Source organism: Diadema antillarum, unplaced genomic scaffold (assembly GCF_040938485.1).
Source record: "Diadema antillarum isolate AM-2024a unplaced genomic scaffold, OU_Dant_1.0 seq00001042_RagTag, whole genome shotgun sequence".
Lineage (NCBI taxonomy): Eukaryota > Metazoa > Echinodermata > Echinoidea > Diadematoida > Diadematidae > Diadema > Diadema antillarum.
The window spans coordinates 1,109,033-1,128,408 of NW_027271873.1; the positions used below are offsets into that span (position 1 = coordinate 1,109,033).

General features: G+C 38.5%; 1 protein-coding gene across 4 annotated transcripts in view; it reads right to left on the reverse strand.

Moving 5' to 3' along the window:
* LOC139743032 (protein kinase C and casein kinase substrate in neurons protein 1-like) overlaps nt 1-19,376 on the reverse strand; it is an 87,598-nt gene that overhangs the window by 50,806 nt on the left and 17,416 nt on the right. For all 4 annotated transcript variants that reach the window (XM_071653541.1, XM_071653539.1, XM_071653538.1 and 1 more), the window contains exon 2: nt 10,492-10,802. In XM_071653541.1, coding sequence (XP_071509642.1) covers nt 10,492-10,705 — 214 coding nt within the window. In that variant the 5' untranslated portion in view covers nt 10,706-10,802. The remainder of the gene's footprint in view (nt 1-10,491; nt 10,803-19,376) is intronic.

The following is a 19,376-nucleotide window of genomic DNA, read 5'->3' on the forward strand; positions in this document are numbered from 1 at the left end:
TTGAAAGCGACTGGATTTGACTTGCAACTATTCGTTTTTATCAATGCCATTCCTTGGTATTTGTAATCTATCTATTAGTTTCTTGGCAATAATAAACGTGTGAGCAATATGTTTAAAAACCATCAGGCGAACCACCAAAGAATGAGAACACGTATGTGCGATCTTATCTTTAAAAAATAAATTGATTTCCTGCTAGAGCATGGTGAGAAATATTTCGCTTGTGCGGTATACATGTAACTCTTATTTCGACATCTAAATAAAGCATTCGAGTTTGATGTTCCATGAATGCATTAATGGCGTATTGAATAAATTCACGAAATTCACGACTGAGCTCATTTCCCCTGCATGAATGCCTGTGTGTGATATTGGAGGTGTGAGTATGTGTGTGAAGGTGATCAGAAGAATGAGAGTTGATGAAGAGAAGTTTGATTAATATCGATATGTTGGAAACCCCTATCCAGGTAAGCCCGTTTCGGCCGTCATGAAATTACACCTCTCGTAAGGCCTTCATTCTATTTGATGAAAAAAGACGTAAACTAAAAGTGAAGCTGAGTAGATCAAAGGTGATAGCGAATAAAAAATTTAATTTGCTTTCATATTCCACAAGATTTAATGATATTTAATCAATAATTTGGATGTAAGAAGTGATAGGGTCTCATACTTGCAATGATTATTATAGTATTACACGCGTTACGCAAGTGCGGCCGTCGACATTACCCTTAAATTTCTGTATAACCGTATTGAACCTTTTCCCTTTAATGTCGTGTAACTTTTAAAGGAATTGGTGTATTGAATAGCCGCTTTCACATAATAATACTTATTTATGGGGTTTAACTTAAGGAAAATTCCGATGTTATTTGTAAACAGAAATTAAATGTATGGAAAAAACATTACTGAAATCTGTATTTCTTGGGAAAAATGTAAAAAAAAAAATCCTTCCTTAGTATTTCATAACAACAACTATTTATTACATAAAACGGGGTATCAACTCGTAGGAAATCTAATTCTCTTTAATATGATACCATTTTTATGGTAATTTGATATTCTTAACTAAAGTTATTCAAAAATAATCCGTATCCTAGCAACGGGCGGCGGCCATCTTAGAAGTATGCAAATTAGACGCACGCGCAACCCTTTTTCCGCTGGCGACAAGCAGATTCGCAAAATACAGGTTCTGACGATCTTCGAACACATCGTAGATTTTTTTTTTTTGGGGGGGGGGGGTGCACGGGGACCATTTCTGAAGAATAGTAACCCAGTATGGGCCGACATGAACTACACAGATACTTCCCTTCATTTTGTTATGAAAAAATAAGATAGCCATGTTTCATTTTAAACTCTGAAAGGCCATTTAACAAGTTCTTTATTTCTTAGGGCTTTTAGCATAAGATTCTTCTTTTTTTTTCACTTTAATCTTACAATAAGAGGAAACTGTCACGTAATTTTTTTTCTTTAACTTTTTAATATCAGATAAGTTGTGATTTTGGAGGGAATCCAAAAAGACAAGAAACTGTTCATATGGGAAGCTGAATGGATTGAGTTTGGTAACACAGAATAGAAAAAAAAACATTTTTATTTCATATAAGGAATAGAAAGTGTAATTTTTCTTTCTTTCTTCGCCGATTTCGATGAGATTTGATCAATAGATAGCAGTGATCTACAACAAACCCCAGATACAGAACCTACGCAATTGCGCGCGGAGACATTATAACCCTTAAAATAATATTGCTGTAAAACCTATTGAACCTTATCCCCTTTAATGTCGTGTAACTTTTAAAGGAATTGATGTATTGGAAAGCCGTTTTCACATGATAATAGCTATGACTGGGGGATAATTTTAGGAAATTTCAAATGTTATTTGTAAATGCATATTAAATGTATGGAAAAGAACATTATAACCAAATTCCGTATCTTTTTAGAAAAATGCTAAAAAACATAATTCCTTCCTTAATATTTCATGACAACAACTATTTATCCCATCAAATGGGGTATCAGCTTGTAGGAAATTTAATTCTCTTCAAAATGATACCATTTTTATGGTAATTTGTTATTCCTAACTAAAGTTATTCAAAAATAATCCGTCTCCTAGCAACGGGCGGCGACCATCTTAGAAATATGCAAATAAGACGCGCGCGCAACCTTTTTTTCCGCTGGCGACAACCGGATTCGGAAAATACAGGTTCTGACGATCTTCGAACATATCGTAGAATTTTGTTTTAGGGGGGGTGCACGGGGACCCTTTCTGGCTGCTAGACTAATATGTCAGTAACGAGTCAAGGGAATGTGTACTTTTTTCAAAAGATGAAATTTTGTGAAATTCTCTTTATATTTTCCTTATATCGTTGTACGCATGTGACATCATACACTGCGGTAGTCTTCTCATCCAGCGGTGACTGCACAAAAACTTCAAAAATTCATAACTTTTGAACGGATTGTCCGATTTTCCTCAAACTTTCAATGATGTGTTTTACTATTAAATATTGCTACATTCTCTCAATCCTTATGTTAATGAAGGTGAACTTGTCCTTTAAATGCTGTATTCTAGGAAATATGTAACAACCTTCCCAACAGGCTTGTCAGTAAAAGTTCTCTTTAGAATTAAGAGTTGCAATGATTTATTGTTAGTGATATTTGATGCTCTAAGAAAAAAGAAATGAACTAAAAAGTTGACATTACACGCAATCTGTTTTAATCACAATGCTCTGTCACTTTCACTTCCCTGCCTGCTGCGAATTCTGGGTGATGGTTTCGGTATTTCCAAAAAGTGAATAAATCTATTATGGCAATTTAACACTTATCATGATTGCAGGCAAAGAGACTTAGTTTCATAGGTCGACAAACTTCCTGTAGGGAGTCGTCTGTGAATTTTGTCGGGATATCGAGAATAATATTAAAGGTGAAGTTGTTCAGGTATGGATTTGACCCAACTGACTGAATGTGGGGGTGAGGTGGTGGGGGGGGGGGGGGGGGGGGGGAAGAGGAGGAAGAGGAGGGGAGGGGTAAGGAACCTGTACCTTGCTGCACCCTCCAATCGATTTACCCCTCCCCCTCCTTCTCTTTCATTCAGGGAAGTAATCCCTGTGGAAGGAACTGAAATAGAGATTTGCCGCAAGTCACATGACGTGCATATTCATGCCAAGCCAGCTGGGTCTGCGCCAATGCCAGAAGCTGTCAGCGGTGAACTTTGCGGCTCCTATTTTTTTTTTCTCCATTTCTGCGAGTGGGCCATTAGTCAGTGATGGTATCTTCTCTGCGGCGAAGGACGTAATTTGTGTAAAAGAAGGAGCATTTCGTGTAAACAAGAAAGGCAAGACGCTCGCACCGGCCCCATCTGGAGGCAGGCGATAACATACATGTACATGCTTGCCGCGATGATATACGAGAACCGCTACAAAACAGGACTTAATGTTACAAAGTGCAACAAAACCGTGGAAGCTAAGCCTTGTACACGAATTTGAGTTTCCTACCTACAAATCTGTTTGCTGGTTGGTACTGGTAGTGTGGTGGCATGGGTTTTATGGGTGACCCGATTTTTTTGCTGCCCATCGGAATATGTTACTATTAACCCGTTCCGTACGGGAACCTAGTGGCCTGTGTATCCCTGATGACGTCTATGGGGATTTCAGAATTCAGGATGGAACGGGTTAATAACCATGAATAGCACTGGTCAGCAAATATATACACGTATAACATAAAATATGAAATCAATAAAAAAATAAACGAACACATGTGTATCGCGTGTACGCTCATCAGTAATGGCGGGTTCCAGGCAAGATTCTATGGCTGTTTGTTTACTAGATACATTTCCTGCTAACACAAAGTTCAATGATAAAGCTGTATACATATAATGCATTATGGGGATCCTCAAATAGCTGTTAAAGTGGATACTTTCACGCAAGTAATTTTTCGTGCTCGGCTGAGTAAGATGAATATTGCGTGTTTTAATTCTGCAGAATTAGAATATTAATTTTTAGGATATACATGTATGGCATACAATAATATTTGTGTGCTTTCATTTTCATGCCAGCTCCTGGGTGCGCCAAATGTGCAAAAATTTCCACACGGCGAATACATAATGCGCGAAAATTTCCACACCGCAAATATCTCCGCAGTAGGCCTGTAAGACATTTGAGCTAGGCCAGCTTTTCCACTCCACAGTATCCCATCGCTTCATGATCTTTAAAGGTGCATGGTCCCGGTGTTTTAGTCAAATGCGTACGCGGGCGCACAGCGCAAGTTTCCTATAGAGACCTATGCTATAGACTCCTCTTTAGCGCTTACGCTGTGGCCCACTTCCCCGAGTCCGAAGAAGTCTGATCCACTGTAGTCAGTGGTCCGATCACAGTTCGGCTCATGATTCGGCTGAGAGGAATGACAGCTTTAGCAAACTTCTTTTGTGAAGTCATAATAAGAAGCACATATGCACGAACCCTGGCATTACTACAGACTGCGCGATGCGCAGAGAAGACAACGAAGGCAACGTTACAATAGCAACACCTACGCACTAAACTCTTGATGACAGCTCAACTTCGGTAATCTTCATTTCAATGCTAACGGTGATCGGCAGTATCATCAACAGCCCCCTCTACACTACCGGGACTATGCACCTTTAAAGCGTGTTTCGCCAAAAGGGCCGTGCTTTTCTTGCTAAAACTACAATGTACATTTGCACCGAGTAATGTGTACATGGGAAAATGATTAGAAACAGAGGAGGGTTCTCCCTCATCTATTCCTCTATACAGGGAAATTGGGTGTTTCATTGCAAATTGGCCATATGATCTTGGAAATCTGACGATGTTGTTCTAGTGTGCGCTATAGTGAAAGTTATCTTTTACAGAAATATTTGGAGTAACTGGCTAGTTATATGTACCAGAGAGAGAAATAGGTACTGAGAGAAAATGAGAGAGAGGTTTATTCAACAGTTGACTTTTTACTTAGACATTGGAAGAAATATAGGCCTACAGTATATTGTAGGTGTTCTTGCTGACCACTTTTTACTCATCTACAAAATGCAAGGTTCAATGTTAGATTACTACACATTGTCTACGAGTACATTTGACAGTCCTACGTATGCATATCATATACTACATGTTCACCCCTTTAATGTTTACATACAATGTACACAAATTAACAACTTTACATCAAGGAGTACACTTCCCAATCAACTGAGATCTTCCAGCAGAGAAATTGCTTTAAATATAGAGCTACAACTTGTTGATACAATCTCTTATAGTTTTATAAATGCGGTGTAAAACTGTATACATTCAGCGAGTAAAAAAAAAAAAGGAAAAGGAGATAAATAACAACCATATTGCTGAGTTAACTATCATTTGGACAAGGCACAACCTTATCAGAACATTTATACATTATGAAGACAGAAGTCTACTGTTAATACTATTGGTACATTTGTACATACATGTAATATGCCACCAAGTTTGAGACCAAGTGTCTGATTTTGGAGACTACCGCATATAAACACTACCTCGGAGCTTCAACAGTGTCTTCCCCCTTGGCCGTCTGTCTAATTGATAGGATTGAATTCAGGAAGCGTCTGAGTAGGAGTCTAATTAATTCCTGCTCTAATACGGAGACAAGAGGGCCCTACTTTACTTCTGACGGTCGCATCGTCAATGCGCAATCTGACGAGAATTCTTCGATCACGTGCAAGACGCGATGATCTCAAATCAAACTATTTCCTCCACATCTATATGCGAGACAGTTTCATGTACCGTCAACTTTTGCAAAAATGGGTAACAGAACACGGCAGGTAGCAGAGGCTTGGTATTCACAACACAGTATCACATTACAATTATGCAATGCGTGACAGCCATTGTTACACGAGGCATGTTTACACACACCATGCTCGAAAAATGGCAGCAGGACATCAATTTTTGCTCTGGAGTGCAAAAACTAATTTTATCATTCTTGAGGACACAAGAAAGAATCACTATCATATAGTGACGCCGATCATGATGCAATGTATCAGTCCATATTGATATCTTTTGAAAACCCCTGAGACAAATTTGCTTCAAACGGTGTGTATGACATGCTTTTTTTTTTTTTTTTAATTCTATGATCCAAACTACACGTACCACATCAATTCCTGGGAGAGAGTGCCAGTAGTTTAAATGCTCCAGTTACTGTCTACATGTAGGCATGAGCAATTCAATGCGTTTTGTTGTGGTCGAATTGGCATTATCATTATTTTTTATTTATTTATTTATTTTTGCCATGTGTGAGTGGAGGCAAATAAAATCCTTCTTTATAGTGCAATCCAAAAAGCAATAAACTGCTGTGGGTGTCAGGGTGTCAGTGAAATCATGCTCCTCAAACACAAAACTGTCTCAACACCACTTATTAGGGCACATGTGACACTTTCTTGATCACCTGTTCACTCATTAGATTGGCAAAATATAATATCACCTCAAAATACATACAATGGCATACTATTAGCTCTATCTGAGTTGAGACTATAAAACTTAAGGAAATTATGAAGGATTTTACCATGACTGATTTTTTTTTTCCTCCTTTTTTTTTCTCCAGGTAGCACTATTTGTGTATTTACCACAAGTTTGATACCAAATGTGGATTCACAGAGACCCTACGCCTTTTTCAAAGCATGATACATGTATACAAACTGTACGTACAGCAGTACCTCCCTAAGCCAGGCCTGACCAAAGTCCATGCTACAGGTTGTAAACTGTGTTTGCTGAGGTCTCTAGCTGTAAATCTGGCAGGCAAAGTAAAGCTCTAGTTGAAATGCAATTAAATTTACCCTTTGACAACAACGTCTAGATCACTGTGAAAAAGGTAGCACATCAGGTACATGTAGGCCTAAATATCACAAATGATACATTTGTACAATGCCATCCCTCGACTGTCTCTTTGGTACAGTTTATGTGTATCAATTGTGTATCAGTTGTTTTTGGTATTGGATTTAAAATCGTTTTGGGTATATAATACAATCAAAGAAATATTAAATAGATATGTATGGTGTATGTTATAAATGTTGCCCTATAGACAATGTGATGTAACGCGCTGTGAACAACTACAGTAAATAGTTCATAAGGGCGCTATACAAATGTAAGATTGTATTTATATTGCTATTAGATCATAGGGCTTCGTTAAACTTTCACATTTTGAATAACATTGCAGAAATTCTCTGCTCTTATAAAATTGATTCTCAACAGAATATTAACTTCATAGTACAGGTACTGTAGGTAGAAGCAGAATGATATAGAGTGCACACTATACGTACAGGCAATGTGGCAAAAGATCAGTATCGAAGCCAAAAATAAATTTGAGACTTCATAATGCGAAAGTCAGTCAGTCATCAATTACATGGTGTCCTAGAAATACCTTGAACTGCTGTACAGGTTATACTGTACACCATGCCAAACATACACTGTATTTTGTGGTGGTTTTGTTTTTGCATTTTTTATTTATTTATTTATTCATTTATTATTATTTTTTATTTCTTTTATTTTTTATTTTTATTTTATTTGTATTTGTATTTTTCATTTTTCATCTATTTATCTATTTTTTTTTTTTTTTTTTTTTTTGGGGGGGGGGGGGGATCTTCTGATGTTTGCGAAATCTAGAACATGCCAAAATATTGCATCCTGTAACATGATACCATATATATGCAGTGTTGTCTTTGAAAAATGGGAAATTACTTTAATGATGGGGAAATAACACTTTATTTTTAAACACATCCCATCACTGTGGTTTTGATTGCAAACTTAACCACTCATGTGATTGTCTGAACAGAGTCCCGATTCGCAAATGGTACAGTTGTATGCCCTAAAAAATATGGCATATCAGACATACGGTCATCATCTTTGTCACAAAGACTGTAGGATATCACGTGCAGAAGATATTTCTCAATGTTTCAATTTTTGTATAACAAAACTTACAAATTTCACTGGTTCTATTTCACTATTATTCCATTCGTGAGGGGTGGGGGGGGGGGAGGGAGGGACATTGATATACTGGTACCATTGGCAGGTTGTGGCTACCTGCCCAAAAGCCTGAAAAATCAACATACATGTATTTGGGGCGAAAGTAGAATTAAGATGATTGTGCATGTATTGGCATTTAGGATGCACTTGTACATGCCTGTATGGTCCAGGGTTCGAAATTGGCGATGGTCCGCTGGCCATTGGCCACCCAAAATCATGTCGGACTAGCTAAAAATCATAAAATTCTGAAGTAACTAGTCCGTCTGGCTAGCCAAAATATTGCTTCAGTGTCAAAATTGATTTTAAGTAGTCCGCCTGGCTAGTTAAAAAAAAAGTTAAGTGCGACCCCTGTGGTTGGCTGGTTAATCCCTTCCCCAACCCCCACAAAAAAAAAAGAAAAATAAATAAAAGAATGATAAATAATAATCAGAAATTATGCTGTTGATATCATGATTATGTGACTCCCAAAAAAGCCTTCAAGAGTGCCCATGGGACACCATGTCATAGATGATACTTATATTCAAAGGTCAATTCACCTATGGTCTTGAATATTTTCTACTTGCAGAGCAGTCTCTCTCTCTCTCCTTCTCCCCTCAAGTTGAGAGTACAAGAATGTGTAGTTGTCTAAACTAATTTTAAATTCATTTTTCACAAAAAAAACTACATAATGTACCCTGAAAATTCATGATGTTTTTTTTTTTTCCACAGACAACAAGAAAGAGAAAACTGTTTGATTTGAAGCAGGATTTGAGTAGAAACCACGCAGAACAGATTTCTTTAAGTTTAATAACCCATCTGAACCCAATCAGGCAAATTTTCGGAAGAACATTACAATCGTTTGAATGCCAGTGAGCACCACACCTACAGGCGCAAACAGGTGACAAGAAACAAAAGTGAAATGGAAACGGTGATGAATTGGAAGCATTGTCTGTCAAAATTTGGACTCATCTGCTACTCTAATATGACAGTTGTTGTCACTCTGGACAACATTCTCGGCAGGTTTACAATCTCATTTTTTAATTTCATCGACGGCTGTGATATAGGCATTAATCCAGTTGAACAATGGGAACACCTTTTCAACTGCAGCGTACACCAATACTCTTTAAATTCAATTTTCCTCTTTGTCCGCCCAACATCACTATTACCCTCCCCTCTCTTAATCCCACTGAATCTCTGGAAAAATTCATGCATAATACATGGAGTGCCATATGATCATGCAATTTGTACTGCATCCATACTTTGACACAGATATGCATTTCTACGAGTATCAATGTGTGACATGTTTTTGATAAGGAGAACACAGATAGGAAAGATTAGGGAAATAGACCCTGAGGCGAAGTATATTCTGCTTGAAGGAGCAGAATAAAAGCTAACAAATCAGTGGAATTTTGAGTAAAAATTGGGGGGGAAATAGATGCAATGGGCATGACTGAACATACATTTAAATCACCTACAAAAACAAGGCAGGACACATAGGGCATTTACAATTTACACATCTCGGCTATGCTGTCAGATGCTCCTTATTAATCACACCAGTTTGATAGATAAATATTCATATCAATTGATGGATATTGCATGTCTGCATGTAGTATACACACTCTCTGGGATAAAAAAGTACAGAATAATAGAACAAAAATATGACTTTTCTCATGTTACGAAGAGTTTTCACCAGCAATCACAATTTACCAAGGCAGTATTTTGATGTGATGCATTCTGATGCTACAAATGTGAGATGCATCAACATCTTCATTTCTGCACAACTTTCTTGGTAATTGTCCCACTGAATCAGTTGTCTCTTACATGTGGGCAGTCCTTTCTGCCCCTGCACTGATTGAAAATAAACCTCTGCTTTTAAATATACACAGGTCTGTATTCAGTTCTTCTTTTATTGCTAATCATTTGAGTGCATTGATACTTTATTCCAAACTACATGAGGATATAATGTGTATACATGCAGCTGTTTACTGTAGACTACAGTAATGTACATGGCAGCATCTTTCATGTCTGTCTGATGACTGTAGAAATTATTTTCACTCATGTGATTGTCATGGGTTGATAGCCAAGGAAAGAGGAACAAGTTCCAACTATTTTGCTTGATTTATCCATTTATTTTTTTTTTCCAAATCAACATGGGTTCACTTCTTCCAAAAGGAAATGATATATGATATTGTATACTATAGTCCATAAATTTTTACATAATGTGGAACCAATACCATGGATGCTATTAAGTACAGCAATGAAAAATCATTATAGTAATTTGATCTGTTATTTGCAATGTACACATGGTGCATACTTTATATGCCTAATTGGTAAAGTCATAATAGTGATTAATATACAAGTTATAGTCATTTCCTTGATCATGTCACAATATGTCAAAGAAGAGTTAGGAGATACATTTTCATAATTAGTGAAATCCTCATTGCAGCTTCTGGCTTGAGAAGGGGAGGGGAGAGGAAAGGGATGAGATGGGGTGGGGAGGAAAGAGGGGAGAAGGGGTGGGGGGGGGGACTTCGCAAAGTTTTCTGCCTACCTTTCTCAATGAGTTCATTCCAGCGCTTTGACCAGTGCTTCAGACTCTTGGCGTACTTCTTCTCGATGTCGCTGCGCTCCTGGATCAGGAGGATGAGCTCGTTGCTGAGCTTGTGGCCGTTCTCCATGCGCTTGACCGTCCGCGCGTACTGGCCCACCTCCCAGAAGCTGCGGCTGGACTGGTCAATGCCATTCTCCTGGCTGTATGTGGACATGGTGCTTGCGATACACTAGGTGGCTCGGTTTGTGAAGTTGGCGGTGGTGTCTCGTTATGAACTCGGTGATGTATTGGACGAATGCTGTGCCATAAACCTGCAGAGTAAAATAATGTGAATGCACCTACTGTCATATAAGCAGTCGTAGGCTGTTTTAACACGTACGGTACTGAGAGTGCATAATTTGAATCACGAACCCAATGATGTATCACACGAATCATGATTCAAATGACACACTTTGGCAGTGTGTATGCAAACTGGAATCGTAAAGGGTAACTTTAATCGTAATTCCTATCATGATGAAAACGAGGGTCCGGAGGTGTTTTCCAATCACGATTTTCAAGAATTACGGAACAAAACAGTCATGTGCGTAGATTGACTTATCTTTTGTTTGTTGGGGGCAGAGCTTACCGTGATTTTTTACCCATTTCATAAAGAGCGCACTCCTAAAATGCTCATACTGCAGTCAAGGCACGCACTACTTTACTGCTCAAGAGCACTTGTTCAGAACTTTGAAAGAAGCCACACCTCCCCTCCTTGCTCTGAAATTCAAATCCGCAGAATCCGCGAAGTCTTCCTCGGTTGCGCATCATGACGATAATTTGAATGGTAATTGTAATCGTAATTGTAATTCAGCATTGCAATTACGTTATTCTCGACCCGTGTGAAAACAGCCCAAGAGATGCCAGCACAATGACTGTGACACACACCTCACCGTCAGACAGGGGCAATAAACTGGTGAAAACCTCCTGAGTGAGTCACAAGCAATAATCATCGAAGCTACGACAATATTGTGTGCAAGTACATGGTAGTCGATTGGAAACAGGGGGCGGCCAGCAGGGGAACTCAGTGTCTTCTCTTAAAGGACAAGTTCACCTTCATAAACATAAGGATTGAGAGAATGCAACAATATTAGTAGAACACATCAGTGAAAGTTTGAGGAAAATTGGACAATCGATGCAAAAGTTATGAATTTTTAAAATTTTTGTGATGGAACCGCTGGATGAGGAGACTACTACAGCTTGTGAGTCATATGCGTACAACAGTATAAAGAAAATGTTAAGAAAATTCAACATATTTTCACTTTTTTCGCATAATAAAAGAGCACTTGACTTGACTCTTTCTAAAGGCAGGGGGAATAATATTACCCATAACATTTGTCGGTAACGAGTCGGGGGAATGTGTACTTTTTTCAAAAGATGAAATTTTGTGAAATTCTCTTTATATTTTCCTTATATTGTTGTACGCATGTGACATCTAAGTTATTCACACACTGCAGTAGTCTTCTCATCCAGCGGTTACTGCACAAAAACTTCAAAAATTCATAACTTTTGAACGGATTGTCCAATTTTCCTCAAACTTTCAATGATGTGTTCTACTAATATTGCTACATTCTCTCAATCCTTATGTTTATAAAGGTGAACTTGTCCTTTAAAGACACTGTGTATCACTGCAGAAGCTCAGTGTCAGAAACTGTCAAACTTTGTCCACTCAGCCGTACAAAGTGATGCTCAAATGGATGATAGAACTCAATCACACGCACAGTTGAACAAACAGTTGCACAAATACTGCTGTTATCTGTGAACCCAAATCACCACGCAAGTATTGAAACCAATGTTTAAGTTTAGAAATGTATACTGGTACTTTCATACATTATTGTTTGGGAATCGGGTTTATTCAACTCAATATCAGAGACTGGGTTTATAGAGTGTATGAAATTGCAGTTCGGATTTTCACAACTTACTGGAAACATACATACATGTGTATCAGTGGCAGATCCAGAGGGGGCGCACCAGGTGCGCAGCCCCTCTTTATTTTTTGTTAAAACAAAAGAAGTAAAAAGAAGAAATGGGGGGGGGGGGGGGGCGTGCGCACCCCTTCAATTTTGTAAAGGCATCTCCCCTTCACTGAATTCCTGGATCCGCCCCTGCATATATTTGTATGTATACGTGCAAAACAATGCCTTTAAGGACGGTTTAACAACCCTTACTTTCTAGCCATTTTATGGCCCTTATCAAGGAGAATTTTGCAATTTATCAGTACACTGACTGTTGATATTCCTTCGTTTGATGGTGGCTTAACACACAGACTTGCAGTAATGACTTCTGTACATAAAATACACTGCAACTGTACATGATACTTAAGTACATGCAAACCTATGGCAAGGCATCCAGTTTTATGAAACAGAGCACTGTACTGGCTACTGACATTAATCATTGTTTGCAGCTACATTTGCCATGAGGTGAAAAAAAATGAAGAGTTCTTTTTTACATGATGGTCTTTGTTTTGTTGATGCTACAAATGTGTAATATCACTGCGTTCTAAATTTAGGCACAGGAAAGAGATCGACATGCCCAAGATCCATCGACAATGACTTCTCCATGAAAGCTGCGACATCGTTCAATGCTAGAACCCTTCAAGATTATAATCTCCTGGCATCCACCTTTAAAGGTACACTTCCCAACTACTGACTTAAAAGGTGCACTGCTGCACACATGGCAGAGAGTACATCATCCACCATTCCTTGAAGGAAACATTAAACATACAATGTACATTTGGGCCTTGAATTGCCAAGTTTTTATTTGTTTGTTTAATGTTTTCTTTTTTCCATTTTTGCTCACTCCAGTAAACTTCTCTCAGCTGACACTATTTAAATAAATTAAATGCTCCTTAGAATGCATCAATATTTCATAAACCATGGCTGTATCAATTTCCAAATTTATTACAGAAGTCTATAATAAAACAATATATAAATATGTATGCAAAATGATAGGAATGTGTGTCACGTGTAGTTTTAACACATCAAAAATCTCGATGGTCTTGATGCAATACATACAAAATAAATAAAGGCCATTTCGGCCAAATGAAAGACACATTATCTAAAAGACTGAATCATAATCGCATTCAAATTGGAGATGTCCTACAGAATTGCATGCACACAATAGGGCTCGACACTACCTTTTATCTCTGGTGGCAAGTTCAAGCCATCAATTTCAAAATTTGGTGGCCCGAACAAAAAAACAAAAAAATAAGTGCAATAAGAAAATAGGAAACATAACAAATCATTTTGATTTTTAGAAGCCTGATGGGGCCACCGAAAGATGATTTGTAAAATTTGGTGGCCTAACAGTAATTTTTAGTAGCCCCGGACCACCAGGCAACCACTAATGATGAGGCCTGCAGATAATATCCCCTGGCCCATTTACAACTGTATGTGTAGCTGGAAATTTGATCCAAAATCACAATGATGTGCTGTAAAAAATGATTTATATGCTACAAATACACTTAAATTAATCTTTCCAATCGAGGCATGTAAAAACCCCACATGGCTTTAATACACTATATGGAGGCACTTGTATGTTGAATGCATGGTGTCACTCTTTCTGGGATTCTCCTATAATGGGGCACTGTGGTATACTGTAAAATGAGGAATGTTCGTGTGCAATTCAATTTCGCGAAAATTTCATGCTGCGAGAAAGGCCGTCGACTCCAATCCGCGAAATTTCCAGGCCGCGAATATATCGTGTTTTACAGTACGTGGTGGATTTACGATTTTTGACTTTCAAACATAGAAGTCTTAAGTTCAAATCCCGCCACATGCTTACATCCTTGGATGAGATGGCTTTAACCACAATGACACACTTGACCCAGGAGTAAAAATAGGACAACTGCTAATGCTGGGTACATTTACTGGCAGCACCCCTTACTCTTCCCCCCCCCCCCCCCCCCCCCCCCCCCCCCCCGAGCATAATAGACTATGAAGCAGTTAGTTATGGTGCTGAGCAAATGCTTATTATGTATAAAACTGGCAAGTACAGGGAATATGTGTGACGCAATGGCAGCATCCTCAATAAAATCTGGGCCCCGTTTTATCAAAAGATATAATCGATTAGTTAATATAAATTTCCTTACCATACAGGCTACCATGGACTTATGATAGAAATCAACTATATAATCGATTATACGTGTACATGTAACTCTTGATAAAACAGGGCCCAGGTCATATAATCGTGTTGAATTATAAATACCATAATAACTTTCTAAAATATGGTAGTTCGGGGAGGGGGGGGGGGGGGGAGAGGAGAGCCACAACAAGCATCTGCTCTACCATGCAAAGCTCTTGTAAAAACATCACAACACATGTACATCGCCATGAATCAATTTCTCATGTTTACATGACTCCACCTCATTTTACAGCCAAGTGCATCTCAAACCCCGCCACACCAATAAATGCTTACGATTGACGGCAACTACCGCCGAGCCGCGTAAAAGATTAGCAGAGCTGTGGGGGTTGCGAGGATGCTTTGGGGGATTAAATTTGTCGTGCCGAAAATCGATGAAACGAGTAAGTAGAGTAAGTAGTCAAAGAAAGACATGTACACCTTATACAGTAGTGTACTCTGTGAAATCAAAGCTGCAGATTGAAAAGTCAAGAGGAGAGTATACCCAAGCCTGCCATAAGTTTCATGAAAGTTTAATAGTGAGTATAACATGGTACCATGAGAGAATATGAACATGTAATTCTGCTATCTTATTAATTGAAAGAATTCTTTGATTTGCAAATGAGGGAATATGAACATGTGATTCTGCTATTAAATGAAATATTCCTTGATTGGCGAATCACATGATAATATATTATAAAATTGGAAAAGATAGAACTTTATCATATTATCATTACCTTGAGTTTGACCTTGATGGGCCAATTAATCCAGTGTGGAAAATTTTAAGTGATCATGAAAGCCATATTAAACCATGGGTCCTACAGGACAACATTTCAAAGTCAGAGAGAACACCCATATTCAACAGCATAAATTAATTTCCATCCTTTATACTTCACATCTGACCTAAATCCCTACACACGAATGAACAAATGTGCATTTTCAAGTCTTTTAAAGGGACTGTACAGTACTGGTTGAGGTGAGGATTCAGGTTTATAAAATTTTTTTGGTGAGATAATGAGAAACCTCTTATAAGATATGAAAGAGCATGTAATTTCAAGAAGGATTTAATCTTTATTTGATGAAAATTGGTCTTGAAATTGCCAAGATATCCTAATAAAATTGACAGGCCACGACTTTTATTAGGATCTCTTTGTTCCAACTTGTTTTTAGATATCTCAGTCATTTCAAAACCAATTTTCATCAAATAAACTTTTGATTCCCCTTAGAATTGTATGCTCTTTAACTTTTCATAGAGTGGTTTCTAAATATCTTGCAAAACGTTACAAGCTGAATCCTCCCCTCAATCAACACTGTACAGTCCCTTTAACCTGTTCACAGTACAGATTTAATGGTCAAACAAACCAACACCCCAAAGTTTGGCACTGCTTTGAGAATGTGATCGCCAGCTCACAGAACTCCTCTAAAAATGGATTTAAACCAGATTTGTATGTGGTTTCCAGGTAGAGCAGATCAGCCACAGGTCTGAGAGATGGGATTAGCCGCATGATGCAGAGATTAGGATTACATACCATAACAGAGTGACATGTTTATTTTCATAATTCCCCTTCCCATTAGCTGGCTTCATAACACATGGAAATGTGGTCAAATTTATGGATTTTTTTTTTCTCTCAAGACCTCCTATAAAACTAGAAATGTTTGCATGCATTTTAATTTTGTGAGTTTCTCTAGAGCCAAGCTATGCGAGGAATTAAAATGCACGCAGAAGTTTTTGTCTACACTTTATGCATAGAATGCCAGTGGCAATTCATACAAATTTCATGCCACAAAAAAAGGCTGTCAGCTCCAATTCGCGAAAAATCCATGCCACAAAAATATCTCGCTTGACAGTATTTTATGATGGGCTCCTTAAATATGTTGTCATTCACCTGCTCCAACTGAGTACAGTGTACTTAATTCTATACAGAGAATCCACTTCCCAGTCAATCATTAGATGATGACTGGCGGGGGAGGGAACATACCGAATGTTCCACCCGAAGGGTTTGAAATGCTATTGAGGGAGGTTATAAGTCCCGAGACGAAGTCGAGGGACTTATAGCCTCCCGAAATAGCATTTCAAACCCTGAGGGGGGAACGTTTGGTACATGTTCCCGACAACAAAAGTCATCATCTGTTATATTATATGGGTGAGTCAAATACGTCAACGTCAACCACCAAAGATCGTAGAGATCTGTAGGCTCCTACGAACTTTGCAGCCACGGCCAACATGTAACAGCAAAGCGTGCATGTGCAGCTATCGCGCACTACGCACTACATATAACTCGCTCGCGCAGAGCCAAATTCACTGTGCGCGCGATCCTACACGTAGGCATTCTGTTTGTTACGTGGAAATGTTTTCCCATGGGAGAACATTACCAAGAATGTTCGCCCATGGGAGAACATAACGAATGTACCTCCATCACGTGACTCTGTTTAACCAATCACTAACCAGTATTTGACTAACCCATTTAATATAATGTAATGTGATCTGTTGTTAATACTATAACTCGTCAGCTATAAGAATGAGAAGGGCATTAAGTTGTCTCGAACACTATGGGTTTAGTGGCAACTTAACGCCCTTCTCATTCTCGACTGACGAACTGTACGTTTGGCAGAGACCAGTCATTCTGATGACTGTTCAGCTTGCTTGGTTTGTTGAGAGTGTGTTTGTGTTTTTATTTGTAGGTCATTGCCAGTGTATACATTTGTTATAGGAAAGTTGAATCTACTGTCTTGGCATAAAGAGCATGTAAGTATCACCTCAATCATTCTTGTTTGTTTCAGTCAACAACATGAACTACAATGGTATCAGCCTTTCAGTATTTTATTTTTCAATCTCACATTTTTGTATTTTCCTTTCCTTTCAAATTGTTGTCTTTAACAGTTTACCTTGCACGTTACAATGATATGACACTACTGCAATGTACAAGATGCTGGTACTGTCAAATGATGACAAAAGTGACATACCATCATTATCTCAGGCTGGAGATTGCGTACATAGCTTTGGACATACCCACATGGGCATGAAAAATTTCAGATGCTGACAAGGTGAAAGATATATGAAAAGTCACAAGGTGCATTCACATTAAAGATTTTATCTCTCTTGCAGGCAATATCTGCTATGAGATTAATGTAAGTTTCTGCTGCTTGCAAGCATGTTTCATCAAGCCAGTATGAATGCACATCTCATTCTGACAAGACATCAACTGTAGAAGCTCTCTCTCATTCCCATCTCTCTCACCTTTTCTCTTCTTCATTCCTACCCAATGATTGATTGACCCGAGTCACTCGTTTATCAGCATCATTCATCACACGACACTGTCCACATCACCATCATCCTCTTTCTCTTCTTCCTCTCCCCCCCCCCCCCCCCAGCATCCCCACCTCCACCACCCCCCCTTACCACCTCAAACTTCTGTGCCCTCTGCACTTCAATCCTGGACGGCCTTTAAACTGGGACAAGATCATTTTTCACTGTCATCTCAATGTCGATCTCCAGAGATGAGCTCAGACACTTCCAGACCATCAACAACAACCTCAAGTACTTTAATCCCCTCCTACACACCTACATAAACACACACTGAGGAAGTTCTGGGTTTTTTTTCTCTCTGGTGTATTGAAATATTGGCAGGCAGTGTACATACTGAAAAGCAAGATATTTTGCAGCATGAAATTTTGGCCAATTGCCACTGGCATTCAATGCATGTAACATGTATAGGGTAGACAACAATTTTCGAGTGTATTTTTTATTTCACAAATCTCGACTCTCGCAAAATTCATGAAATTAAAATGCATGTGAACATTTCTGGCTTTACAGTACATTAGAGTGTCTCATGAATACTAATTTAAGGCAACCTATGTTTCAGAAAAAAAAAATCGCAAACTTGCTTTTTTGTTCTAATGCCATGCAAATGTACTTTAAGCACCTACTTTTCTAGCATATTACATTGTGCATAGAGAGGAGATTACCCTGGATCATGAAACATTTTCTCAAAAGACTTAGGCCTACACTGTATCTTTTGTCTGTGAAATCTCAAGGGGTGTATACACTGCTAGCACGACAACAACAGCAGACTTCGCAGAGATGCCTTCGCAACCAGTGAGACTGAAATCGCCATGAAGTTGCCACCTGCAGTTGTACATTGTAGTCCCTCTAATAGCCAATGAGATACATTGTAGGACCTACATGTACCCATTTTTACCATGCAAATCTTGGCTCCTCAAATATCAACACAAAGAACACCGTTGCATTTAATTGGTTCAGTCTTTTAATTGTCTATCATCTCCCTCACTGCTTTCTAACAAGAAATTTAGAGTTAATAGGTGTACAAAAACTGATTTTATCAACAACCACCTGCCGTCCAGCAAATGTACAAGTACACAACATGTACGTAGAATAAGAGCGCTCAGTCTAATACCAGCAAACTATAATGTACATGTACATGATACTGGATGGCATTTGACCACAATTATATACCCTTCACAAAGCAAACGAGAGCTCATTATCACAATGTACGTAATACTACACTCCATTGAAATGCTAAGTAGTGGTACACAAACAACTCACAGTAATATTGTACACTAGTACAGTGCAGGTTTTCATCACAATTGCAGGCTTGCTAGAATGTTTATAATCAGTTGGTTTCTAAGGGTATGGCACACAAAAGTCATCTAGTTTAATATATGAAAACCAAGGAATCCTCAATGTCTAGAGTAATTCACATCAAAAACAA